At 42.2% G+C, this 27998-nt stretch overlaps 3 protein-coding genes across 8 annotated transcripts in view; 2 read left to right on the plus strand and 1 right to left on the minus strand.

Annotated features, from left to right (window-relative positions):
• The window catches only part of Atg2b (autophagy related 2B), a 93340-nt gene extending 93072 nt beyond the window's left edge, over positions 1-268 (minus strand). Inside the window, exon 1 of the mRNA XM_033766737.1 lies at positions 133-268. Within this exon, the coding sequence (XP_033622628.1) occupies positions 133-268 (136 nt within the window). The remainder of the gene's footprint in view (positions 1-132) is intronic.
• Gskip (GSK3B interacting protein) lies at positions 267-15445 on the plus strand. 4 transcript variants are annotated; one of them, XM_010609145.3, is made up of 3 exons: positions 267-288; positions 10745-11003; positions 13618-15445. In XM_010609145.3, exons 2-3 carry the CDS (start codon positions 10746-10748, stop codon positions 13777-13779), a joined length of 420 nt encoding a protein of 139 aa, XP_010607447.1. In that variant the 5' UTR covers positions 267-288; position 10745; the 3' UTR covers positions 13780-15445. The 4 variants fall into 4 exon arrangements, with proteins under 4 accessions (XP_010607447.1, XP_033622764.1, XP_010607445.1 ...); XM_033766873.1 differs by lacking the exons at positions 267-288; positions 13618-15445 and adding exons at positions 9102-9273; positions 13453-13611; XM_010609143.3 differs by lacking the exon at positions 267-288 and adding an exon at positions 9108-9273.
• A 3068-nt stretch (positions 15446-18513) lies between these two features.
• Ak7 (adenylate kinase 7) overlaps positions 18514-27998 on the plus strand; it is a 57000-nt gene continuing 47515 nt past the window's right edge. Inside the window, exons 1-2 of one of the 3 annotated variants that reach the window (XM_010609141.3) lie at positions 18514-18940; positions 24095-24283. In XM_010609141.3, the coding sequence (XP_010607443.1) occupies positions 18836-18940; positions 24095-24283 (294 nt within the window). In that variant the 5' untranslated portion in view covers positions 18514-18835. The remainder of the gene's footprint in view (positions 18941-24094; positions 24284-27998) is intronic. The other 2 variants (XM_010609139.3, XM_010609142.3) reach the window with 2 other exon arrangements.

The raw sequence follows: 27998 nt of genomic DNA on the forward strand, positions 1-27998 counted from the left end.
GGGCTGAGGAAGGCTGGGCGCGGATCCGGCCTGGGTGTCCGGGCCCCTGGGGACCTGGGATTCCGGGGGCCGCCGGCTGCGCTGCGAGGACTGGAGATCCTCAGGCATCTCCGCCCAAATATTGACAGGTACCTGTTGTCACCAAGTTGGGTCCCCCATTGGGCTGAGGAAGGCTGGGGGCGGATCCGGCCTGGGTGTCCGGGCCCCTGGGGACCTGGGATTCCGGGGGCCGCCGGCTGCGCTGCGAGGACTGGAGATCCTCAGGCATCTCCGCCCAAATATTGACAGGTACCTGTTGTCACCAAGTTGTTGGTCCCCCATTTCCTGCGGGCATTGTTTCCAAAGCTTCCTCTTCGCCACTCCTCCGGCGATTTGCAGTTCGCAGAGTGCGTCTCGTCTAAGCTTAGTTGCTCATCCTGGGTGTGGTACTCACAGGACCAGAAAACTTGGGGTTTCAAGGCATTTGTGAGCAAAACTGCTTCCCATGATAGATGCCAAAGCCTCCCCGCAGGGACCTCGATAAAGTAGTATTTGTGCTGTCCTGGGAAACTACTCAATCATATCTGCCTTTTAGGTAGCGAGTTTTGCAGAGGCAGAGCTGTTAAGTTAGGCAACCCCGACAGGCCCGGTGCGGTGGCCGGGAAGCCAGATGTCTTGTGTTAAAATCCTGACATTGACACTAAATAACCAAGCCACCTTGAACCGGCCACTGACCTCTCTGAGTCTATATTTCCTGCCTCGCCAGGTATGAGCGAGCGTATTAGTATCTGAGTCCAGAGATTGCTGGAAAGATTCACTGATGTGAGAAGAGCACAGAACTAACGGCCTGAAACAGAATAGCTTTTAAATTAAAGGTAATGAATTAAGATGACCAGTTTAGAGAGTTAAATATTTACTGTCTTGACGGCTATTTATGGTTGCTCACATAGCCTGTAAATGTTGACAGATAAAGATCTGGTTCTCCTTTCCACAGCCACCTTTCCATTTTGAAACCAGCATGCTCTCCACTACATGAGATTGTCGGGTTTTTCATGCCCCTCATTCTTGGTAGACTTTTCCCAGAAACTTCATTTCCCTTGCTCATTGTTCAAAAATGTATTCTAAAGGTCTGTTAAGGTCTCTTCAGTTAATGATGTGGAAAGTGTAAACAAAAATCAGGCAGAAAGAAGTTGGGACTGTAACTCAGTAGTAGAGTGTGTGCCTAATGCTTATGTTACACAGTGAATTCCAGAGCAGTATGAACTACACAGTGAGACACTGTCTCAAAAAAAATTTTTTTTAAATCCCTGCCTTGCCTTTTGTTAAAGGGAGGGAAAACAGACCATCAGATTGAGCAATATGCATGTGATAAGTGCCATAGGAAAAAGTAAAACGATTGTTATGACTTGTGTCTTAATTGCCTCCCAAAGCTCATGTGTCCAAGGTCTGGTCCCTGACCTGTGGTGCTATGGGGAAGTAGTGGAACTTTCTCCAGGTGGGAGAAAGCAGGTGACTGTGAGCATGTGTTGAAGAGTATATTAGGACCCTGGCCCCTTCCTCTCTTTTTTTTTTTTTTTTTTTTTTTTTTTTTGCTTCCTGGCTGCCCTGAGGAGAATGATGTTCCTCTGCCTTATGCCTCTGCAGTGACACACTGCTTCGCCATAGGCTCAGAAGCAATGAGCCTAAGGTACCATGGGCTGAGACCTCTGAAACCATAAGCCAGAAGACACACTTCCGCCTTTTAACTCGTTTACCTCAAATATTCAGTCACAGAGATATAAAGCTGACACACGAGGTAAAGGACATGGAAAGAGAGTAGAGATTTGTCTTGCTTACATGTATAGGGTGGTAAGAGAAGTTTCTTACTCTGTAAGATGAGATTTTACTATAGACTTGGAGAAAGCCAGGAAGTGACACATATCAATAACCAGTAGAGGAGATTAAGGCTCTGTCACGAAAGCATGCTGGTTAGTTCATGGAGCATCAGGAGGGAATGAAGGAAGGAAGGGAAGCTGAAGGGGATCATATAGGGCCTTGTAGGCCATTACAAGGACTTGGGCTTTTGTTGTGGGTGAAATGGATCAGCGAGCTAACTGCTATGTTGAAAACAGCCTGCTGTAGGGGTTGAAGGTGAACACAGCAAGACCACTTAGAAGGATATTGCAGTAATTTAGCCTGCAGCTCAGTGGTTTGGACCACAGAGTGGTAGCTGTGAAGATGGTTACATGGAAGCAGTTGAGTTCTAGATATATTTTGAAGATAATAAAACATGTTTGTAGGAAATAATTATAATACTTGCCATAAAAGGAATATAAACAAAGTGATGTGAAAAGGCGAAAAGAGGGATCTTATCTAACAGTGAAATAGGCCTTGGGAGGTTTAAACCAGACATTTGACAAACAGCTGAGATGTGGACTTCTTTCAGTAAATAGTGGTTTCCTTTGTAGTACACAATTACATTCAAGCTGCCCACAGGAGGCCTGCAATTTCAGGTATCAGAAAGGAAAGTAAAAATTGAAAATTTTGCAGTAACAAACTCTATTAAAAAGCGTTAAATGTTCTGACTTGTACATTTTATGCTTTATCCATCAGAGAAATTCAGCATAAATGTTAAGAGTTAAGGCCTGCATTGTTAACACCTCTAGGTCACATAAGATAAAGGTTCCTCCCTGGTCACAGTGCTGTTTTTGTATTTTATGAGAGACAAAGTCCACTGAGCTTGGTGATGCAGAGCTATAATCCCAGCTACTCAAGACGCTTAGGTAGCAGGGTCACAAGTATGAAGTCACCCTGGGCAACTTAGACCTTGTCTCAAAATGAAAATGGGTTGGGATGTATCTCAGTGATAGAGCACTTGCCTAGCATGCGCAGAGCCTTGGTTCAGTCCTCAGTACTAAAAACACACACACACACACTCAAAGTACCTAGCACAAAATGCCAACACCTGGCAATAACTGAAGAATGAAAATACCTGCCCAACTAAATATTGTCAGCTTTTTAAGTATTATTATAAAGGGGTTTGAAGGAACAGGTTAGAAGCAATCAATATACCATCAACTAAATGAGTCATGCCAGAATTTCTGTCCTTTGAAGAAGTCCATGTAAAAGATTCAGCATGTAAAAGTAAAGGCAATGAGATGTTACCTTTTTTAAATTACACCCAAGGAATAGGAGTATGAGGTCAGGGTTCCCAGGTCCCAGGGCTCTTGGAGAGTCTCACAGGAGTGCAGCTATCCTACATAAAGAACACCGAATTTGGAGTCATATGCCTTGAGTTTCAGGCTCTTGCTTTGTTGAAAATATTTTCAATATGTAACAACACATAATATTTCTTGAATTTATCAGGTACTTATTCCCTTCTCAAGACCTCAAAACAGCCTGGTATATCAAAATCAAATTGTTCTGTTTTGGTGTGAGCACCCTATTAAACTGGGCCATCGCTTCCTGTCCATAACTCCCTCTAACAGTTAACAGTTCCTTATACTTCAGGTAGGCTACCCTTAGTGCTTGCCACACTGTCACTACCCTTGCCTTCACTTTGTTCTGCATGAGGAGCTCCTGAGAACTTTCTGCTGTCCATAATTCTTATCTGCCTTCTGTTTGTTTGTTTTTGGTACCTGGGATCGAACTAGGGATCTTGCAATTATGAGGCAGGTGGCAGAACCAAATCCCTGGCCCTCGTAATTCTCATCCTAATTCATTGCACCACTTTTGACTGACCTATCCCATGAGTCAAGTGCAGTCAACATCTGCACCAGAGATCATGAACTGTCAGGGTTCTTAGAACAGCAAAGGCTTCTCTGTCTACTCCTTTTGTTTCATAGCACCATGAGCACCTGTAAAATTGTGTGGCCAACCCAAGTTCATGCATGTTTAATAATAGTTTGTAGTAGGACCAAGACATATCCACATTTTCTGTAATTGGTAGCCACTCACAAGTACATTTTTTATTATAATTATGTATTTATGGCTTGAATATTTGTATAAATATTTCATATACCTGTCTTATTTTCCAAACCAAACTAAGTTACCAGTAGACATCTTTAATTGGTAGTCTAGTGTTCACAAAAAAATTCTGGATATACAGGTAAATCATGGGTTATGAAATTTTAATAATAAATGTAGTGCCTAAATAGACAGAATTGGGAGGCTAGAGATACAGCTTAGTGGTAGAGAACTTGCCCAGCATATGAAGGCCCTGAGTTTGGTTCCTAGAATTGCAAAATAAATAAATAGACAAGAATGTAATGTATAGGAAATAATTTGTTTATTTTTACTATTTCAAATACTGATGGCTGATTTCCCTCCATAAAAGAGATAGGATTCAAGTGTTTCTCAGTTTCCAGACTTTGCTACTCATAAAAGTTTAATTCACTGCATTTACATCTACTGATTTGTTTAAACCATGACATAAATTCACTTCATTATCATATCTACATGTAGTTGATATTTTAATAAATGAAAATTAGATAAAATTTTCAATCCATTGCCTCTGTCACGCTGGCCAGACTTGTGTGGCTAATAGCTACTGTACTGGATGGCACTAATAAAAATAACCAAGTTCTTACCATAAAGAGTGTAAAGTGAAGATAAGTTGTTTAGCCTACAGAAAAGGAAACTTGAGATTTTCAGAATCCACGTGGATGAGTCTGTCATTCTGTAGCCCCACAGCAGCCCTAATGTGTCAGTGGCCGTCCTTGTGCTGGTCGCCTCCTTGAAGTGGGCACGTGTTTCCTCAGCCCCAGTGGCACAGACCTCCCCAGTCACCTACTGAGAAGAAAGAGGAGGGGAGGGAACCTGCCCCTCCAGGCATCACAGAGGGCCTTGCCACCCACCATATGCTTCCCATGACACATTTGTTAAAATTAAACATGAATAGAACTACAAGTATAATGTGCAAAGTAAGAAGAAATATGTCTCCTTTCTTTACCGCCTCCTCCTGTTGACATGATTAGCATATCTGTGTTCTCACCATTTGAGTTGTGGCTGAATGTACACAGGATGTAAATGCATTTGATAAGGTGTCTTCCCAGAAAGTTCTGACCAGAAATGTAGCACTGCTCTTCTCTTGCTCGCTGCTCTGCTTCTGTCACTTGCATCATCCATCACCGGCTGCTTCAGTCTTCATGTGTCCCCAAAAATCCAAGACTTGAGCCTCAGTGTGGTGATGTTAAAGGCTATTGTAGCACTTTTGAGAGGTAGGATCCTGGGGGTGCTGCCCTAGGAAGGGATCGGCACAGTTCCTTTGGGACACTGGCTCATTCTCACAGTAGTGAGCTGTTAGGAAAAGAGCAAGCCTGGCTCCAGGACCTCTGGCTTCCCCACTCACCACAGTTCTCTCCCTCTCACCTGCAGTTCACCATGATGCCATCTGCCAAACATATGGGGCTGCCCTGTCTTGAACTTTCAGTTTTGTAAGCTAGATAGATCTCTTATTTATAAAATTCCCAGTTCTAGGTATTTCATAACAGCAGCAGAAAATGGACTAAGATACCAGCTAACTGATTTCATGTTTTTTGGCTCTTTTCAAACTTTTGCAGAGAGGATCTAATTAGATAGGCCACTTAGCATCCAGAATCAAGTAGTCAGACAGAGCTCTTGGCCCAAGACAGGCACAGACCCCTCGCCAGCCTTGCCATGGTGCCTTTGATTGAATTACCAGTGCATCCCCAACGCATTTTGCTGGAATTGTGGTGCTGGAGCTAAGGATTAGAAAGCATGGAGCCTTTCCAGAGAAGCTGGGTGCTTGGTAGGTGCTCTGTGCCTCCTTGGAAGAGAACTGTGTAAACTACCCAGCACTTTATATTGCCTATCCATCATGTTTATTAAAGCTAGATTGTGACTCCCCCGGAAAAGGAGGGGCATAAAAGAAATCTCTTTAATATTCTTTTCCTGCAGATAGTGTAGAGGCAGCATGGTAAACATAGGAATGGTCCCTCGGAGGTGTCTCTGTTCTACTCTCTGGAACCTGTGCATTTGTTGCCTTATATCAAAAAAGGAACTGTGTACATGTGGTTGTGTTAACAAGCTTGAGACTGGAGATTACTGTGGTTGGGTCCAGGTGTGCTCCATGTAATCAGGTGTTTACAAAAAAGATTCAAGAGAGTCAGGAGAAGGAGCTGTGGCCGCAGAGTCCCTTGGTGAAGCCATGTGTTCTTGGAAGATGGTGGAAGGAACTATAAGCCAAGGAGCTCAGGTGGCCTCTGAAAGCTCGAGATGACAAGGAAATAGATTCTCTGGAAACTCCAGGAGTGTAGCCCTGTGTACACTGATGTTAGACTTCACATCTTCAGAACTGTAGAGGGTAAGTCATGTGCTACTTTAAGCTTCTGGTATTTTGTTAGAGCAGCAGTAGGAAACTAATTAAGGCACATTGATACTCAAACTCTGTAAAGCCTCTGTAAAGCACTTTGTACAGAACCAGCACAAAATATTCATCATTGTCATTAGGTTCTATATTTTAAATCCTTTTAACCTCTCTGAGGCTGTTATAGTGCTAGATCAATCACTACTTTTCATTTTGGGTGGTTTCCTCAGTCAAGATGCTTTCTGTTGCCAGGAAAGTAATGGGAATTTATTGGCCCTGGTAACTGAAAGGTGCAGTGGTTGGGAAACCAGGACAGGCTCTGGCTGTGTTTGCTGTGACTCTGTTGGCTCTGTTCTCTCCCCACTGTCAGCATCATCCTTGAACTAGGGTCCCCTCTCAAGATGACCATTGGGCACAACCGGGGCTCGGTGCTATGACTGAAGTATTCTGGCTGCAAGGACAGGAAGAGTTCCCAGAGCTGGTCAGTGTCTAGCAGTCTGTGATGGGTGGGATCAATCTCAGCCCCATTGCTTTCTTACAGGAAGGGAGTGTTGAGTCCCCACAGAAAGTCTGGGTGTTAGGCAAGAAGAAGAGAATTGATAACCAAGATTCAGTTACAACCAACAAAACATACGTTGTAATAATACTTTAAAATAACAGCTGAAAATGTTATGTGTGGAATGCCTCAATAATAAAATATTTTCATTGCTATGTCATCATCAAACATGCCAAGTTTTTTTTACGTAATTCCAAGATACCGCAGAGTAAGTCATCTAAGAGTTCACTGTCTTGGGGAAGGTATCTTTCTCCTTTTTGCAGTTTGGTGCTGATTATAACACAGCAGCAGTTTGGTGACCTAATTTACAGACCTGTGAGGATTTCTTCCATTCTAGTTCCAGATTCTTCATCATTCCCCATCATTAAGGCCTTAATTGCACTGCATTAGATTCTTGCTAAAAGAAATCTTTGTAAACTGTCTGACTTCCTCATATAAACATCTTTTTCATATAATTATTATTTCAGGTATATAATTGAGCTACTTGATTGCTTAAGCAGTTAGAGATGTTTAATATTCATGATGGTCCAAGATTTACACAGGCATTCGCAATTTGGAGTCTTCTAATCTCGTAAAACTGTAAAATGTGCTTATATTTATATATAAAACCAGATATAATATTCGGCAGTGTATTGACTGCCTTAAGAGAGAGGTGGAATTTTTTAGAAAATCAAATATTTGTTTCCATAAATAATAAGTCATCCTTAGATTTTTACCTAACAGACTGGTCCAGCAATAATTAATAATTTTATAATTGCCTAATATTGTTAGCAATGAGTGAGTTCTGTAAAGTGCTGTGGGAGTCAAGATAAAGGATTCTTAAAGCATATCATTAATTGAAATAAGGTTGAGGTATGCATTCTGTCTGTTTGTTATGTAAATTTTTGGCAAGGCTTTATGTAATTTTTCATGAGTTGCCTCTAGCAAAGCTTCAGCTCTTATGCTGGTGATAGGCAGCTATAGAAAATCTGCCTCTTCTATGTAGAATATCATGTCATTCACAAATAATGATAATTTTTCTTCCTTTCCTATCCTTATTCCTTTTATTTCATTTTCTTATCTAACTGCTCTGGCTAATGATTCCAGAAAAAAAATTATATGTATATATGTATGTATATGTGATATATATATTTGGTACCAGGGATCAAACTCAGGACCTTGCATTTTCGAGGCAGGTGTGGTGCCACTGAGCTAAATCCCTGGCCCCCCCATTTTTTTTTTATTTTATATTGGATGAACTCTAAGGCCTTATACAAATTTAAAAGCATCATTTGACTCTAGCATAGCTGCAGCAGCCTCTGCATTGAGTGACAAGGAGTAAGAAACCTAATGAGAGACTGACGACTGACCTCATACCACAGAGGGCCTCTGGGAATAGGCTGACCCTGTGCTTGCAGGTATTAAAGTTCCCCGGGCTGAAGCCTGGCCCAGCAAGCTTTCTTTCAGCTGTAGTTTAAATTCAAGAAGATAAAAACATAAAGTGACATGGTAGTAATCCACACCACTTTGGAATCTGAGGCAGGAGAATCACAGATTTGAGACCAGCATGGACTACTTGGACTGCATAAAGAGTTCATGACCAGCCTGAGCTCCACAGTGGGGCACTGTCACAAAAAAAATAGATGACAGAACTAAGTAGCCTGATATACCGTTCCCTATTTTACTGTAGTCACTGAAGTGTGTAGCTGCTGGTAGCAGTTCCATTCAGAAGCTCGTCAGGTAAGAGCTGGAGCTGTGTTCCATAGGCCCTGTCCTAACCTCCTTCCTGGGTCGGCCCTGCAGCAGTAGTGCACTTCAGGGTGGAGAGGATCACAGTCTGTGGGTCTTTTGCTTTATCTAACTGCCACTTAGTCTAATGAATAGGATAGAATGGATCAGCAGTTTCCTGGTGACTTTTGTCAGAGAAGTCTGAAGTAAGGTAAACAGATGAAAGATTTACAGGGTAAGTAGAGAGTAGCGAGCAATCATCAGTCATATTAATAAAAAGAAAACCTTTTTTAAAAGGGGTGGGTGGGGGGTCTTGTGCAGAGCCTGGCAAGCACAGTGTCCTGAGTTCCATTCCTGGTACCAAGAAAAAAAAAATTTGTGCTGGACCAAAGATGTAACTCCCTATTAGAGGGCTCACCCAGAGTGTGCATGAGCCCAGCCCTGGGTTTGAGGCTCAGCACTGCAAAAGAAAAAACAAATCTGCTGAAAATTAAAGCAGTCGCTGTACAGACTGGAGCTGTGCAGAAGACTGCCTGTCTCCTAGGCATTGTGGCTCTGTTTCTCTGCAGAGGGCTGGTGTCTGTATCTGTGTAAGTTCCCGGGGAGGCTCAGGAGCAGCAGAGGTGGAGAACCGCTGAACATCGTGGGCAACTTTAGAAAAAGAAACGGAATGCATAATGTAACAGATGGATGGTATTAGGAGCCGTCGGCGCTGTCAGAAAAGGTTATTACTGATCTAGTCCGAGTTCTCCAGTGCGGTGAAGGGGAGGGGCTCAGGTAAATAGGAAATGAATGTTAATTGAATCTGTGACTGAATGAAGAGCTGGGCTGCGTTCAGGACAGCAGCTGCTTGGTCCACATCAGAAGAATGAAAACTGTAGTTTATTTTTCAGAACTGCCAGTTAAAAGAAAAGGCTGTTATCTTGTTCACTGAAGCCCTTTCACCTTTCTAGCACAGTCCACATTTGTTAGCTTGCCTCCTTCATACATTTCAAATTGCAGTAGTGCTCATTGTCAAGAAAATCTTTTTTATCCCCAATCACAGGAGAAATGCTAGAACTAATAGTGGTTGGGCAGTCAAATAGGATCAGGTTAGCTTGAGAAGTAATATTTTTTAAAATATCATAGATGTACCAGTTCAAATAAGTGGAGAAAAAGCAAGTTGTATAGTAAATGGTGTTAGGACATTAGGGTATCCATTTGGAAAGTGAAGCCACAGGAAATAAGCTCCAGGTAGATAAAAGACTTAAATACAGATAGAATGAGAATTTAGAAGACAACTCGGGATTTTTAAAATGTAATCTTGGGAGAGGGAAGGCCAAGTCTAGAAATTATAGAAGGAACCACTAGGAGGTAGTCTGTTTTCATGGGTAAGAACCTGAACTCTGATTTCAGACAACCTGAATTTATTTCCATTTTTGCTTTTTCTGGTTGTATGATCTTAGAACTAAAAATACTCGTAAATATCCAAAAAGATGTTTACTCAAGGAAATACACATAAAATAATGAAATAGCAGTTTTGGCCTCTCAACTTGGCAAAATATGAACTGCAGAGTGGGTGAGAAGAGTATCCTTCCCCTCTTACGTGGGTGGAGTGTGGAAGTCAGGACTGCCTTTTTGGAAGTGGAGTTTTGAAGAGCAGCTGTTAAAGAGCTGTCCTTTAACCCGACAGTCCCAGATCAACAGATCTGTGCAAGAGAAATAATTACATGTTAAAACTATGTAGACACAAATCTTGTTACTGGGCATTGGTTGAAGTTGCTAAAAACTAATAATATAAATGCTTATTAGTGAGGATTAAGTTTTTGACAATCAATGAGAAAGTGATCCTTTTTGAAAATCCAGATGTATCTTTAATTTGACTGTGAAAACTACTGGCAGTGGTTTTAGACAATATCCTACCCCCCCACACACACACACACAAAATGATAGCCAGTTTGCTTTATATTAAGCAGTCATAGAGAATAACTTTTGTTTTGTTTGTTCTTTGAAACAGGGTCTCACTGTGTAGTTCAGGCTGGCCTTGAACTCACTGTGTAACCCAAGCTGGCCTCCTACTTGTGGCGATCCTCCTGTCTTAGCCTCCCAAGTGCTGGGATTACAAAAATGCCACACCCAGCTAACAAACAGCTGTTTTAACCATACAAGACTTTTTTATATCCTTCTATTGAAAGCATATACCAACTTTTTTGCAGAATGGAAACAGACTGTAACCCCATGGAGCTGAGCAATATGTCAGGATTTGAAGAAGGCTCAGAGCTCAATGGTTTTGAAGGAAGTGATGTGAAAGACATGAGACTAGAAGCAGAAGCCGTTGTAAATGATGTTCTCTTTGCCGTTAAGAACATGTTTGTCTCGAAAAGCCTGCGCTGTGCAGACGACGTGGCCTATATCAACGTGGAGACCAAGGAAAGGAACAGATACTGCCTGGAGCTCACAGAAGCAGGACTCAGGGTAACTCACTCTTCTCAGGCAAAAAATCTTTGCCGCTTTGTCAGAAACGACCGGGAACTGGGGAGTGTATGGGTCTTAAATGAAAACTGGATATTGGGAAGCTTCTGAAACTTACTTAAAGAAAACCTTTCCTGGAAGTTTTTGAAGTTTGTTTTGTTTTGTTTTTACCTTAAGCAAAAGTATTTATTTACTTACTTACTTTATTTCCCCAGTGCTGGGGCTCAAACCCAGGCCTTCCTGCATGCTAGACAAGGGCTTTGCCACTGAGCTACACCCAGCCCAATTGTGAAGTCTTTTGGTCAGCATAGGGAAATTGAAGTTTTTCAGACAAATCCTATTTGCAACTTGTTATGTGCTTTATTCATCACCCACAAAATTTTTCATCTGCCGCTAAATGTGTCCACCAGATTTATGTCCTCTGCAGTCAGTGAGTTCTGCAGCCGTTGTGTTCACACAGTCTGTGTCCGCCTCTCATCTCACAGACCTCTTCTGTTAACATAAGACGTGCGCTTGGCTCCATTTTCAGCTCTCAGATTAGAATTAAGTCTGACATTTTCAACAGCTCCCCCTGGCCCTCTATTGTGGGCATCTCTTACTACAAGTGAACCTTTCCTGACAAAGTGGCATTTCCATAGCCTTTAAAGCAGATTCTTAGCTTTAATAATAAAAAGCAACACCTGAGAGCAACTTTAAAAAGAAGAAAAAAGCTTGTATTATGAAGAACTTACTGAACAAAGGGATAGCTATTAGAAAATCACTTTGCTAACTAATCTTCAGTCTTGGTCAAAGATACATGACTTTTCTTTGTACAGATGAGCATAAAGAGCAAGGCCTAGGGCCTAGGAAAGTACAGACATCACGTGATACTGTGTTAACACTTACACTGATTTCACTGATTCCCTTTGCTCCAGATGAGCCATAAGTGCTGGATGCTCCTTGAAAAAGCAGATTTCGGGCTGGGGATTTAGCTCAGTGGTTCCGCTGCCTGCCTTGGAAGTGCAAGGTCCTGAGTTCAATCCCTGGTACCAAAAAGAAAAAGAAAAAGCAGATCTCAAGGCCAGTGTCTTCACTGCCCCCAGACCCTCATGACTGCCACCTTGGTAGCTGCTTAGCTTTTGGACTCATACTTGAATTCACCAATTTTTATCCACTTCTTTCCAAAACTCCTAATTTGTACTGAAAGCTGTAGGGTATCTTAAATAGAAATAGTTACATTTAGAGGTCAATGACTACATTCACTTTATTCTATATCACACTGGTTAATTCTGAGCTGGCTCAGTTCTGGTGGAGTCAGAAACTTAAACATAAGTGATCCCTCCGAGTCCCTGCCTCTTCGTCACCTGGAGATGAGAAGCTCAGAAGGATTTGGGTGATGACTGTAGAGAGAACTGGCCTAGAAAGAACTGGCCTAGAAAGACGTGGGTCGGCTGTAAGCCTGGCATGTGTAGGCACTCAGGTCTGTCTCAGTCTGACTGCCACAGCATCTATTGAGCAGCTGTCCTGTGTCAGCAGTTGGAAATGAAGCCAGGATGAACATGAGATCACTGTCCACCCAGAAGGTCGCAGTCACAGGGGACAGAGAAGGCCAGGCAGCACAGAAGCGTGCCGAGCCACATGGCGCCAACGAGGCGGACTCGCTTTCCTTGGGCATCTGCCTCTGCTTCTCATTTAACATGAAGCACTCAGCTTTTGCTTCTGACATGCACTTGCATTTTTGGTGGCTTAAATAGAAGTCACTGGGGCCGGGGATTTAGCTCAGTGGTTCCACCGCTTGCCTTGCAAGCACAAGGACCCGAGTTCAATCTCCGGTACCAAAAAAAAAAAAAATAGAAGTCACTGGACTGAGGCCGTAGCTCAGTGGTAAGGCGTTTGCATAGCACATGCAAGGCCCTGCGTTTGATCCCCAGTACCAAAACAGCAAATAGGCATTAGAATGTAGAATTTCTACAGGAAGCTTACAGGCTTTAGTCAAGTCAGCAGAAGTGAATGAATTCTTCCCTGCAGTATGTCAGCGAACCACGATATATCTTATCTTGTTGGAAATAAAAACTTTAGCTATGTTTTAAGAGAAAAAAGAGTCACAGAGTAACCGTCCCTTTTATGCCATGGTTTGAGCATTTGTCAGTATTAGGTGAAAGTGACCTTTAACATTAATTATAAAGCTAAGTTAGTTCCTAAAACTAATAAACTAATTATTAAATATAAAGGAAACTTACCAATTAAAACTAATTGTTAAAATGAAATTTCCAGGGATAATATCTAGAATTCCTTATAAAAGGAGTTTGATGATAGAAAGTATGAACTAATATTACCTATTATATCACCTTAATGTAGTGCATATATAAATAGGATGTAAATAGGGTAAAAAATTGAAGTATGTTTTGGAACAGGAAAATGAAATAATGTTTTTGTACAAATTTTTAATTTCTTCCTCTCGATCCCTCTTCAGAGCAAAATGGGTACATCAAACCTTTTACATTTTGAAGAAGGAATTCTGCAGAGAGCACTTCGCTAGTGGTTTTCCTGTATCACGTGGTATAAGTTTTGTGTAACATGTGCCTGCTGCACCTGCCGGTTGAGGACCGTGGACTCACTGTTCGTTCCTCTCACACAGGTGGTAGGGTACGCCTTTGACCAGGTAGAGGATCATCTGCAGATGCCCTACCACGAAACCGTCTACTCGTTGTTGGACACACTCAGCCCCGCCTACCGGGAAGCGTTTGGAAATGCGCTCCTGCAGAGACTGGAAGCTCTGAAGAGGGATGGACAGTCATGACTAAGCCTTTCCCTCAGAGGGAGCTGCTGGTACAGAACGGTCGACATAAAACTTGAAACTCTCGCATACAATAGTAGTAGAAAATTCACCTTTAGTTTTGCGTGCTTATCACTCGCTTCACATTTAAGCTTTTGACTCAGAACATTGACTAATGAATTGTCTTAGTTTCTGATTCGTTAAAGGAAGTTTGAGGCCATTGCTGTGATTCCACCACTAAGACATTTAAAGTTCTTCACATGAATTCTCTGCCTTTCAAAACCTAATCGGTATTTCATTCTCTCACTACAGGGCTTCGATGCTGCCAGCACTCTCTTTTACATAGGAAATTCTATATTTGCACAGTAATATAGGAATTAGAATTACCTAACTTCAAACTTGGATTCAGCCTGCTAAATCAGGGGTTTACTGCTAGCTTGGACTGACTCTGTAGTGATTATTTTGGTACTAGCCTTATTGGAAACAAACTGTCAACTAGTTTTCCACGCACAAATTTTGAAATTCACTGCTTCACCTCATCTATTTATATTACAAATATGGATTGAAAAGTGAATTACTTACATATGATTTAACTAGTGTTAAATGAGATACAGGGACTGAAATAGTTTCTGTATTCCTTGTTTGCCACAACCAGCCAGCTAAGCAGAGAACAAACTGTTAGCGAATGAATGTAATAATTACTCGTTTCCAAGAGCTCTAAGCACATAACTAAATGCAGGGACAGGCTCCGTCCTCAACAAAAAGCATCCTCAGTGTGTGTGACTGCAAAGGAAGAAGATTCTGATTTCCTAGAAAACAATATCCTGGCCTGTGTCAGTTCTTTCTCCGAATGTCTGTTTACATAATGTACAGTCTATATTCGAAGTATATTTGCTTCCACGTTTCCTTTCTGTAAGATAGGGCTTTGGTGTTCCCGCAGACCCCCCTCCCCAACAGTGCTCCATGTCCAGTGTAACGTGAGTGTGCTGTGTGGGTTTCAGACCAAAGGATGAGTGAAGCATTCAGAGACTTCATATTTGGAAAAGAGATACTCTGTATTTTATATTTTATTACACGTACTGATATTTATAAGCTTAATAAACTTGACCATGCTGCTGCATGTTCTCAAGTACACGTTGAACAGTAGAGATTTGGGAATTGTTTTCTTAATAGTCACCGAAATCAGCTGCTTTAGAAATACTGAACTACAGTTCTGCGCCCAGACACAGGTTCATGAATTTGTCATCTGCTGGTCTTTTCATCATTATTTTTTGAAAATAGACATTTTTAGGCCCTGAGCTCATGTGAGGGCCGGAAGTGCAGCTCAGTGGCAGGGGCTTGCCTGGCATGTGCAAGGCCCTGGGTTCAGTCCCCAGCGTGGGAAAAGAAGAAAAGCAGTCAGGTGGGACAGAGCATACTAGGTTTCTGCATTGCTATTCTTGTCATGTCTCTAGAGTGCTTTCCATTTGGTAACAATGTTCCTTCTCAGCTTTATTTTCTGATGCTTAACCATTGGGGCAGTGAAGTTAACCAGGTAGAACTTTCTCATGCTTAATCTCAGGCTAACTGTAAATGATATTTGTAAAGTTTGAACAAAATTGTGTTTATTCATATTTGAGTTAAGTATGAAGAAAAGCACTTGTATCTTTAAAAATTGAAAATGTTTTGCGATAAATGATTGATTTCAAGAGCTACTGTTTCTATTTTCTTAGTTCTTCATAGTTTATTTTTAGGGTAAAGTGAGGTATTCTATTACTATGTAAAACTGTACGTGGAAACCTCTGTTTGATCTGTGTGCACTGTTCGAAGAATTTAGCCACATAAATTGAGCCTTGATTTCACTGCTAAAGCAAAAAGAAAAAAATATCCTCCAGTCATAAACCAGTAAGAAAAAAAATAAGAAAGAACACTGGGCAAATAGCTAACAACTCAAAAAAAAAAGATGTTTGGTGACACAAAGTGTTTTTTTTTTAAAGATAGAAAGATGCCCAACTAGTAACATAAAAAAAAAAATTAACTGAGACACTTCACTTAATAATTTGTGATTTCTTTTTTAAATAAAATACAGTTGTACTGTACCAGGGTTTAGCGAGGAGCACTTTGCATTCCATGGAAGAATGTATTGGTGAAACCTTCTGGAAATACTGGTAATCGAATCTTTACAGAGATTATGACTTCTGAACTGACGCTACCTTGCCATAGGTTAATGATTCAAATGATGAACTACAAGTAAGTTTATTTTCTCTAATGAAAAACTGGCAGGGCTCTAAAGAGTGGTAAATTATGTTAACAATCTTTTATATTACATCCTTTTGATAGAAAAATATGCAGTGATTAGAAATTATGGTAAAGTAAAAATTACAGACAAGTGAGAATGGGAGAAAATTATGTATGGATATAAACTGCATTTTGAAAGATCTTACATGAGATAGGTGAAATGGAATTCTAAAATGTTAATCTTCACTGGTGGTGAGATAAGGAATTCTCATCTTCCTTTATTTTTCACATTTTCTACATTAGCTTGTATCTACTGATTAATGGGACAAAGGGGGCCTAGGGGTGCAGCTCAGTAGTAGAGCTGCACTTAGCATGCATGAGGTCCTGGCTTCAAACCCCAGCATCTCAGGGAAGGAGAGGATGGGGAGGATTGCAGGGTGGGACTTGAGCAAGGAGCATTTCTGTCCCAGCAAAAGCACCCCGCTGTTCTGAGTCCCATCTGCTCCAATGCAGTAACTATTGCAGAGTACACGCCTCGCTCCCCATAGCAACACTTCCTCCCCATTCCTGCACGGCTGTCATTCACAGCACGTCCCACCTCCGCTGTGCTGTGCTTCCCACCAGCTTCCTCTGGCTCACACTGCAGTTTCTCTCCTGGATTGTGAAACACAACCTGATGCCAGTTCAGAGAGAACAGAGCAGAAAATACTGACTCTACAGAGTGCCTCCGGGGCTTCGGAACTCTCCTTTCAACCCCTTCCTTTAGGAGAGGCATCACTGATGCTTGGATAGTTTGAGCAGCTTCTTTAGCGGCCCACATCTGACAGTGCATGTTAAAAGCTGTCACGTGAGGGCCAGGGATTTAGCTAAGGGGTGCCGGCGCCTGCCTCAAAAGCAAAAGGTCCTGAATTCCATCCCCGGTACCCCCCCCCCAAAAAAAACTGCCATATGAATTTGTGGTGATGTGTAGGCTGGTTTGGAAAAAGTAACAATGGGAAGATATACTTGTTGATATAATAGCATTAACCAGTAGAAGGCTAGCAATACAGTGTAGAGGGCTTGCCTTGCATGCATGAAACCTTGGGTTCAATCCCCAGGGCTATAAAAACATCTTTCCTAACATGGTGGGTGGGTAGATGGTGATGATGATAGATAGATAGATGATGGATAGGTGGATGGATGATAAAATCTGGAAACCACTTTTTAACCACAGGGGGAACTTACTACCACTCAACAGTAAGAATGCAGTTGGGTGGCACACACCTGTAGTCCTAGCCCTCTGGAGGCTGAGGCAGGAGGATTGCTGTCAATTCAAGGCCAACCTCAACTACATAGCAAGACTCTTTCTCAAAAAAATAGGATTTTAGCTCAGTGGCAGCGCACCTTCCTCAAGCTCAAGGTCCTGAGTTCAATCCCCAGCACACACACAAAAAAGAAAGGTAAGGTACAGCATTTTATTGTAGTTGTCTAGCAGAATAATTTTCAAAGTATTTACTTACCTAGTTGCCTTTCAATAGGAATATACACAGAAACTAAAGATTTGAAAATAAGGAATTAAGTTAATTTTAGAATGTTCTAAAGTTATTTGAAAGAAGTATATTTACTCTAAGTTTTCATGATCTTTGTGAATAGGTTCACATTTAAACTGACAGCACTTTCTTGTACCACGAGTAAACTGTTCTAAAATTGAGGTTGCAAATTTTCAGTTCATCAAAATGAAGAACATTCAGTTAGGCTCGTGTATAAAGAAAATGGGGTGATGACAAAAAGTAGTATTACTAAGGATGGAACCCACAGTTTCATGCCTCCCAGACAGACTGAGCTACATCCGCGGCTGAGAAGTGGGCCTCAGCCTTCCTGGAACAGCCGATAGTTTGACTTTGGAAGAGCACGTTAAAGAATGTGTTCATTTAAGCCAGTGTGATGGCCTAGGGAGGGTTACAAGGCTGGTCCTGGTGGCGCACAGATGGCTTCAGAGCTGGAACTCAAAGCCAGAGCTACCGTACTGAGGGGAAAGCTTGAGCAAACAAACCAAAAAAAATGCATGTGTTAAATATTAACATTTAGCAAGTTAATATTTAAAAATTTTTCAATCTAGTCAAACTTCTAAACTGCACAGTATATTGATAGTCCACCATGGTGTTTGAGGTCCTGTGCTACAAAGTTGAATGCTGTTTTTAAGTTCACTTGTTTATCTCCGAGAGTAATCTCTCAGGAGAAAGTGTCAAGATACTAAATGTGGATCTCGGATCTCGAGCACAAGTAGCCCTTCCAAAGGCTTCAGAAGTGACTAGGCGGGTAAACGCTGTGGACCGAGCAGCGGTGGCTGCCCAGCCGGGGACCAGGGTCTGGAAACTCCATCGCAGCACCTTTGACAGTAGTACCCAGTCGTCTGGGCTCACCGCTGGCCCACAGGAGCTTAAGTAACTCCTCCCTCCGCTCAGGAGAGGCCTGAGCCTTGGGGCTTTGCCTTTCCATCGGATTCAATTTTTTCAGCCATCGGGATCAAGGGGGCGCTGGGGTGTTTGTCCAGAGCTTTGCAACAAAAGAGATGAAAGGGGACCGAGATCGCGCGGGCCCCCTGTGACACATGGAGGACGCATTTTGCCCGAGGCACGCAGCAGGTAGCAGGGGAGAGGGAGCTCCAGCTGCACTTGCAGCACCTTATGGAAAAAGTGCACACTGGAGCCTGCCCAGCAGACCCAGCATGGCCAGCGTGGGAGCCAGTCTCCACCCTGTCCGGAAGCCTCGCCCAGAACCCTAGTCACGCCCAGCTCTTGCACCACGCCTCCCAGGGCTGAGACCCCGCCTCCTTAGCAACGGACAGGACTCGGTCACCTTAGCAACCAACGCAGCTGCCATCATGGCTGAAGAGGAAGACGTTGCCGCTCGGACAGAGAAAGTTTTACGGATCCAGAGGGTGTTTATAAACCTGCTGGACACGTACAGCAGCAGAAACATAGGGAAGGTGAGTGATGGGACCCCAGAGTCAGACCCAGCCCTCAGTGTCCAATGCACTGCCCCTTGCCGTGACCCCATATGGCAAGATACCAGGCCTTCCCTAAGGGACTTCCGCAGTCCTGGGCATCGCCAGTGTCCACCGGACCCCATTCCGCAACCCAGTGCACCCCAGTGCTTGGAAATGATAAATCCAGCCCTGGTTCCTCTTAATGTAGTGAAACGGAGGCTAAGAGGGAGGAAAGTACGCGTTCAAGAGGTTCGGGAAGGGACCTGACCCTTCACACCAGGTCTGCCTCCCAGCAGTTCTCTTTCCATCCTGCCACCGCGTCTGAAGCAGGCCACTGATGAAAAAGTAAATCCAGTGGCTATCACTCTTGAAGCTTTTCTCTATCCCTGTACTGAGAGTCTTTCATGCACGGGCCCTGAGTCCTGTGAAGTTCTCTCCCTTCTCCATCTTTAGCCCTGGACAGTGAAGATATTCCAAAGGAGAACCCAGGGATCTTCATCCTACATTGACCGAAGAAAACGTAGAATCATTTCCCCTGGGTAGGACCCACTGCTCTTGTGTCCTCAGGAGTGACACAGAAATGTAACCTCAGCTAGAAGACCTCCATGAGGCTCCTGATCACGCTTAGTTATTAAACACCAATAACTAACTTACAGTGTGTGCCTAAGTACTGGTTTCCTAGAGCTGTGATTACAAATCCCCACAACCAAACTGGTGACTTTATGTGGCATGCGCACATGGTGTGTGTGTGTGTGTGTGTGAGTGTGTGTGTGTGTGTTACTGGGGATTGAACCCAGGGCCTCTCACATTTAAGATAAGCTCTCTACCACTGAGCTACAGCCCCAGCTTGCTGCTCTCTCTCTGTCTACCCACCCACCCCATCTCTTTATTTCCTTCTCTCTTTTGAGACAGAGTCTTGCTAAATTTCCCAGGCTGGCCTGTGTGTGTGTGTGTGTGTGTGAGTGTGTGTGTGTGTGTTACTGGGGATTGAACCCAGGGCCTCTCACATTTAAGATAAGCTCTCTACCACTGAGCTACAGCCCCAGCTTGCTGCTCTCTCTCTGTCTACCCACCCACCCCATCTCTTTATTTCCTTCTCTCTTTTGAGACAGAGTCTTGCTAAATTTCCCAGGCTGGCCTCAAAATCAAAGTCCTGTCTCAGGCTTCTGAATGGCTGAGATGACAGGTATAAGCCTCTGGGCCCACAGTTCTTTAGGGCAGAAGTCCCAAAGTTTGGCTGTCAGCCAGGCTGGTTCCTGCTGGACCCTGGATGGAAGAAGCTGTGCCATCTTTCTGCCAGCCTGCTAGCATCTGCTGGCATTTGCCAGCAATTTGTGGCATCTCTTGGCTGAAAGACCCATCCTGGGCTCCTCCTTTACATGATCCTCTGTGCTTTGCTCTCTGCGCAAATTCCCTTCATCTTAATAGGACTCCATGCATGAAATTAGAGACCCACCCTAGTCCAGTATGATTTCATTTCCGCTTATCTACATCTGCAATGACACTGTTTCCAAATTAGGCTACATTTACACATTCCAGGAGGACCAGAGTTGGGGCAGGGTGACACTATTCAACCCAATACACCATCTAAGTTCATTGGTCAATGATGGTTATATAATTTATATGTAAAAAATTGTATGTGATAATGCATATTTTAGACACACACCTTAGCAACCTTACATGGGATTCAAAACAAATGATACATCTTCCAAAATACCAAAAAATATAAGAAAGGACAAAGATACAAACAAAACTAAACACAAATAACTATATTTTTAAAGAAAGGGGCATTAAGCCAGGTGTGGTGGTGCACCCCTGTGATCCCAGCATTTGGGAGGCTGATGCAGAAGTATGCTGCAAGTTCAAGACCAGCCTGAACAACATAGTGAGACTCTGTCTCAAAGAAACAAAACAAGACAAAAAATAAATTAAAAAAGGAAACAAACAAACAAAAAAAACAGGTACATTAGCCAGAGATGGTGGGCGATGATTATAATCCCAGCCCTCAAGAGGATAAAGTTTGAGGCCAGCCTAGGCTACATAGCGAGTTCAAGTCCAGCCTGTCTCAAACCTCCACCCCTCAAAAAAAAAAAAAAAAAAAAAAAAAAAAGTACAGTCTGAGAATGTAGCTCAATTGTAGAGTGCTTACTTAGCAGAGGCGCCAAGCATGCTCAGGGACCTGGGTTCAAGGACAATGTAGTCTATCTTGTGTTTTTCAAAAAAAGATACAGATATTTAGAGAAGACAGATGATAGATCATCTATTCACACATACAAAAATGTCTCAAACACAAGAAACAGCTAGCTAAGTCTTATCACCTCTGGACAGCAGGATTCATACATCAGTGAGTGCCTGTTAAATGCCAGGCACTGTGTTCAGTACAAAGAACTACACAGTGAATAAGAGAACAAAAGATTGCTGCCCTCAAGGGCCCTGCCTCTCCTGGAAGGAGCTGAACAGTAAGCAACATTTTCAGTAAACACCCTATCTCAGTGTGTGCCAAGCACGCTGGAGGCCGGAGAGAGTGATGATGGCTGGGGAGAGATGGAAGGGCTCTCAGGAGAGCTTACATTCATCTGACAGAGGAGGGACAAGGACACAGCAAGGGCAGAGACTCAGGTGGATGAGGTGGGTGGCTTCCAAGACCGGAGTGGCCAGATGGCAGGAAGCAGGACTTCCATGGCCGACTTCTCCAGGAGCCATGGCAGCGGGCACAGTGCACACACCCCAGGCATTTAGGGGCCTGCAAAACCTTTTAATTTCTCTTAAAATCAGAAGAAAACAAATGAAATTTCAGTGTCAAAGACTATGTTTGGCTTTATAGCATGCAATCATAAAATATAATTTTTCCATTTTTTTTATGGAAAAAGCAGCCCCCAAAAGTTGGTCACAGTGTGGCCCTGGTTTCGTTTGTGTTCTGATTCTACAGAAGCTACCGGTGAATGTTCCCAAGGGAAGTGACATTCAGAGTTCAGGAATGGGGGAACAAGAGAGACTTTTAACTTCTCACTTTCTCTGTTTCAATCTCTGATTATGTTTTACAACTTAATGTTTTTATAATAAAATCTTCAGATATGCAGAGATATTTTCCAAAAACTTCTCAGTAATAGAACTTTGTGGTTAGTCTTGAATTAATGAGGGCCTCTCTTGCTGGAATATCCAGGTAATTGCTGTTAATCTGTACAAGCTATCTGGGAGCAGGAGTATGAACCATATCAAAGAAATCTTCTTGTCAGGCATACTGCCCGGCTGGGCAGTGTCTCCCCTTCCATCCGTGCCCCCTGCTCCTGTAAACTTGGGCAAGTTACTTACTGCTGGCCATCAATTTTCTCATGAGCAATGGGATAGTAAAATTGAATATGTTCATATATTGGAGATTTCAATGAAAAAATATATAATATACTTGGGATAAATGTCTTCCAGTAAGAGACTGAAGTTGACAACTGTCTGTGCAAATTTGAACAATCTTTTTAAAAGAAAAGCACCAAGGTGGAACTTTTTGTTTGGTTGATTTTCATTCCCAAGTGTGTTGATGTCATGTTTAATGTATAAAGTAAAAATGATTTTTACTTACATATAAATGGAGCTCTTTAATGTTGGATTGGCTACCTCCAAGGATAGCTTTTGGAAAAACAGGAAGAGACACTTGGCTAACTTCACCCCTGTTATTCAGGGCAGTAGCCTCTGTCCGCATGTGGCCAATGGTCACCTCCCAGTGTCCCATTCCAAAAGCAGAAGTGTTCCAGTGTAAGTACACACTGAGTTTCAAAGGCGATAAAAAGAATGTAAATTATCCTTAGAATGTGTATATTATTTATATATTAAATTGATAAAATTTTTGATACATTGGATTAAATTAAAAACATCATTTAAGTTAATTTCACCTGTTTCTTTTCAATTTTTTAATGCAGCTATTAGAAAATTTTGAGTTACTGGGCTAAGGATGGAGCCCAGTGGTAGAGGGCTTACTTAGCAAGCGCTGGGCCTTGGCTTCAATCCCTAATACTACAGAAAGAAAAGGAAAATTTAAATCACCTAAGCAGTTCACAGTCCAATTCTTTTTTTCCCTATAACAGTTTATTGAGGTTGACAGAGGGTGGCAATGCACCATGACTTGCTTGCTTTAACCCGACAGCTATGGTTCTTAGCTGTAGCTGCAGGGTTCAGTCTACTCTCTCTTTTTTGGCTTTACAGATCAATGAGTTTCATTTGGCAGATTCATACATACACATAATATACTCTGAACATTCTCACCCCCTATCACCCCCCTGTCCCCTCCCCTCTTGTTTCACATCTTTGGGGAGTTTCATAATTTGTTTTTGGTTTTTTTTGAGGGGGGCGTTGTTTGGTTTTGGTTGTTTGAAACAAACTCTTGCTATGTAGTTCATACTGGCCTTGAACTCACTGTGTAGATCCAGGCTGGCCTTGAACTCTTGGCAGTCCTCCTGCCTCAGCCTCCGAGTGCTGGGACTACAGGCCTGCGCCACCACACCAGGCTATTTTTGGGTAGTATCAACGTGTATAATGTATTTTGTCTTATCCTCTTCCCCCTTCCTAGTATTCCCTTCCTCGTGTCCAGTCATAGCCTCCCTTCTACCTTCTTGTCTTCTTTCCTATTCTTTTGTCAGAGTTCCACATATTAGGGAGAACATGAGATATTTGTCTTTCTGAGTCTGAGGTATTTCACTCAACATGATGGTCTCCAGATCCACCCATTTTCTTGCAAATGACAGAATTTTGTTCTTCCCTGGGGCTAAATAATACTTCATGGTGTATATCTTCCATGTCATATTTCTCCACCTAGGGCACCTAGGCTGGTTCCATATGTTGGCTGTTGGGAACTGTGTAGCAGTGAATGTGGCTCTGCAGGCGTGCGTGCAGGACGCAGTCATGCACAGTTATGTATTTCAATTGGATCAGACAAATGTTTTTCACTGGAGCCCAGCTCTGCCTCTTGCTACTGCAGGAAATATCCTTAAACAAATCTGAGTTGCTCATCTGTAAGATGGGAAGTCATAATTTTACCCAATTCATGTTGTGTGAGAATTAGAGGGCTCTGTGAGCCCTCAATAAAGGGTAATTTTTAGAATCATCACTCACTGGTTGCCTTTATTCTATTTGTTTTTAGTATTGGGGAAATCTGTTTTCTTGTAGTTCCTGGCCAGCTCTGTAGTTGGGGCTTCCCTTGAAGAAGTTACAGAGGAAGAGGAAGATGAAGATGAAAATAAGCCCACTGCCCCAGAAGCCCCGTCAGCCAAGCAGAAGGAAAGCACGTTCCAGATCGTGGGCACTCTATCCAAGCCCGAAAGCATCCAGCCAGACTTCGCCACAGAAACGTACAAGGTGAGTTCAGGTGGCTTTGCTAGGAGTGGACAGAGGGAAGAATTCCTGTCCACACCAGTGCCTTCACAGTGTGTTGTCACTCTCATTCCCACTCTTCTGAAGGCATGGCAGCAAAGGCAGGGCTAGGGACGTGCTGTTCTCCTGTGACAAAAATTACTCACATTAAACTTTTGAAGATAGACATGGTGGCGCACACCTGTAATCCCAGCACTCAGGAGGCTGAGGCAGGAGCATTGTTGTGTGTTCGAGGCCAGCCTGGATGACACAGTGAGTTCAAGGCCAGCCTGGACTACATAGTGACTCTGTCTCAAAGAAAAAAATGGAAAATTTTTGGCCACAGCAAAGAATTTGAATTAGACATTGTTGAAAAAGATGGTTCTAATTTTGATGTTCAGATTCACAAAATTCTTCTCTATACTGTGCTTTAAAAATCTGTCTGCATCACCCAAGACAGCTCTGGGCCATGATGGCACCGACCATGAAAGAGAAATACCCTTTGATAGTAAGCCACACGGGAGCCAGATGTGGTAATACACACTTACAACCCCAGCTACCTGGAAGGTGAGCCTGAAGGACCACAAGTCCCAGGCCAGCCTGGACAAGTTTGCAAGACCATCTCAAAACTTTTTTAAATAATGAAAAAGGCTGAGGATGTAACTCAGTGCTGGAGCACCTCTGGGTTCAATCCCCAGTATCAAGAAAAAAAAGGTGGGAAGGGGGAGCCACTCAAGGACAGTGTACCATTATGCTGCTTTCTTACTGAGAAAGCCACCTACACATGACAAGTTCTACATAGCTGAAGCATTTAAACCCCCTAGTCCTCAACCTAGCCTACTTCTCTCTGAGCCTTCCATTCAGCTTCTTATATTATGCCCCAGAACAGCCTTCCTTCCTGCCTTCCTCACCCCACCAGTCCTGTTCATCCTTCAAGATGTAACTCCTTACCCCATAAATTTGTACAACTATGTGCCAATTAAAAATAAAATATAAGTCAGCCATGGTGGTACATGCCTATAACCCCAGCATTTGAGGCCAAGACAGGAGGATTGCCTCAAGTTCAAGGCTAGCCTGGGCTCCATAGTGAGTTCAAAGATAGCCTGAACTACAAAGCAAGACCTAGACTTTAAAAAATAAAAATAATTGGGCTGGGGATTTGGCTCACTGGTTCCACTTCCTGCCTTGCAAGTGCAAAGACCCAAGTTTGATCCCCAGTACCAAAAATATATATATAAATAAAATAAGAATGATAATAAAACCTGAAAATATTATTATTGTATATTTCATCCTGCACTCACCCTTCACTGAAACTAAAAACCATGGGTTGCTGTGGGCTTCTTATTTACCTTGCCACACACATCCCAGTGTCTTGGGCGCTTTGGCCCATCTCTCCTTTCCATTTTCATTGCCCTTTGCATTAGCTCAGATCACCATCGAGTCTCTCTCGGTTCACCTGACTTGATTCAGTGAATGTGCATTGATCACCCCAAGTACCCAGAGTTGAACATGGAGCTTCCAGCCCAGCAGGGACTCTGCAGCAGAGCCATGAATATGACAACAGCCTGATGCACACAGCAGCACCTGAGCATTCTGAAAGGGAAAGGTGACAATTTTCAGTCTTGTCTATTGAGCCAGACAAATGAAGCTTCACACTGCTTCCTGCCAAACAGATTGAGGACCCCTGAGCTACTCAGATCCTTCAGTCCTAGAGCCTCCAGCAGGACAAGGTTAACCTAGGCTCCTTGAGACGTCTGTGATCTACTGGAAATACAGAAAGAAAATGGGTTTGGGGAGACATCTAGGAAGTGTATGGAGTTCTCTGAAATAGAAGGCCCCAGTTCAGCTAGAGCCTGGCCTACAGGGAGCCATGAGGAAGAAGTAAGAGTGGCATAAATAAATACAAAAAAATTGAAGTCATCCCCTGTATATTATCAGATCATAGTGCAATCAAACTGGAGATCAATAGCACAAGAAACTATAGAAACTTCACAAGCATATGGAAACTGAACAACACTCTCCTAAACAATCAATGGATTACAGAGGAAATTAAAGAAGAAATTAGACAGTTTTTACAAATAAATGAGAATGCCAATACAACATACAGGAATCTTTGGGACACAATGAAAGCAGTTCTACGTGGAAAATTCATAACATTGAATGCCCACACTAGGAAAACAGAGCGGGCTCAAATAAACAACTTAACGATGAAACTTAGACTCCTAGAAAAACAAGAGCAAGAAAAACCCAAAGCTCGAACAAGAGAGGAAATTATAAAGATCCGAGCAGAAATCAATGCAATTGAAACTAAGAAAACGATACAAAAAAAAAAAGAAACAAAGAGCTGGTTTTTTGAAAGAATAAATAAAATTGACAAACCCTTAGCTAATCTTATCAAAAAAAGGAAAGAAAAGGCTCAGATCCATGCAATTAGGAATGAAAAAGGCGAAGTCACAACAGATCCGAAAGAAATCCAGAGGATCATGAACACCTACTTTGAGAACCTGTACTCTAATAAAATGGAAAACACAGAAGAAATGGACAGATTTCTAGATACTTATGAATTACCAAAGTTGAACGAAGAAGATAAAAACATTTTAAACACCCCAATCACAATCAGTGAAATTGAAAATGTAATTAAAAACTTACCAACAAAGAAAAGCCCAGGCCCTGATGGATTCACTGCTGAATTTTACAAGACATTTAGAGAAGAACTACTACCATTACTCTTCAAACTTTTCAATGAAATTGAAAGAGAAGCTATACTTCCAAATTCATTCCTGGAAGCAAGTATCACTCTGATTCCCAAACCAGAGAAAGATACAACCAAAAAGGAGAACTACAGACCAATCTCCTTAATGAATATAGATGCAAAAATCCTTAATAAGATACTAGCAAACAGAATACAGAGGATTATTAAGAAGATCATCCATCATGACCAAGTCGGATTTATTCCAGAGATGCAAGGGTGGTTCAACATACGAAAGTCAGTGAATGTAATACATTATATTAACAAAGTCAAGGACAAAAACCATATGATCCTCTCAATAGATGCAGAAAAAGCATTTGATAAAATTCAACACCCATTCATGATAAAAACCCTGCAAAAAATTGGAATAGATGGTCTATACCTCAATTTAATAAAGGCTATTTATGAAAAACCATCAGCCAACATCATATTGAATGGCCAAAAACTGAAAACCTTCATGTTAAAATCAGGAACAAGACAAGGATGCCCACTATCGCCACTTCTCTTCAATATAGTTCTGGAAACATTAGCCACAGCAATTAGACAAGAGAAAGAAATTAAAGCAATAAAGATAGGAAAGGAAGAAGTTAAACTATCATTATTTGCTGATGATATGATACTCTACATTGAAGATCCAAAAAACTCCACCAAAAAACTTCTAGACTTAATTGACAGATTCAGTAGAGTATCTGGATACAAGGTGAATACCCAAAAATCAATAGCCTTCTTATACACAAATAACAGACACACGGAAAGAGAAATAAGGGAAAAAATTCCTTTTACAATAGCATCCAAAAAAATGTAATTAAAAACTTAGGAATTAACAAAAGAAACAAAAGATCTCTACACTGAAAACTACAGCACTCTGAAAAAAGAAATCGAAGAGGATATAAAAAAATGGAAAGATATCCCCTGCTCCTGGGTAGGAAGAATCAACATAGTGAAAATGGCCATACTACCGAAACTGCTATA

The sequence above is a fragment of the Fukomys damarensis genome, unplaced genomic scaffold (assembly GCF_012274545.1).
Source record: "Fukomys damarensis isolate Sample0158 unplaced genomic scaffold, DMR_v1.0_HiC HiC_scaffold_21, whole genome shotgun sequence".
Taxonomy (NCBI): domain Eukaryota; kingdom Metazoa; phylum Chordata; class Mammalia; order Rodentia; family Bathyergidae; genus Fukomys; species Fukomys damarensis.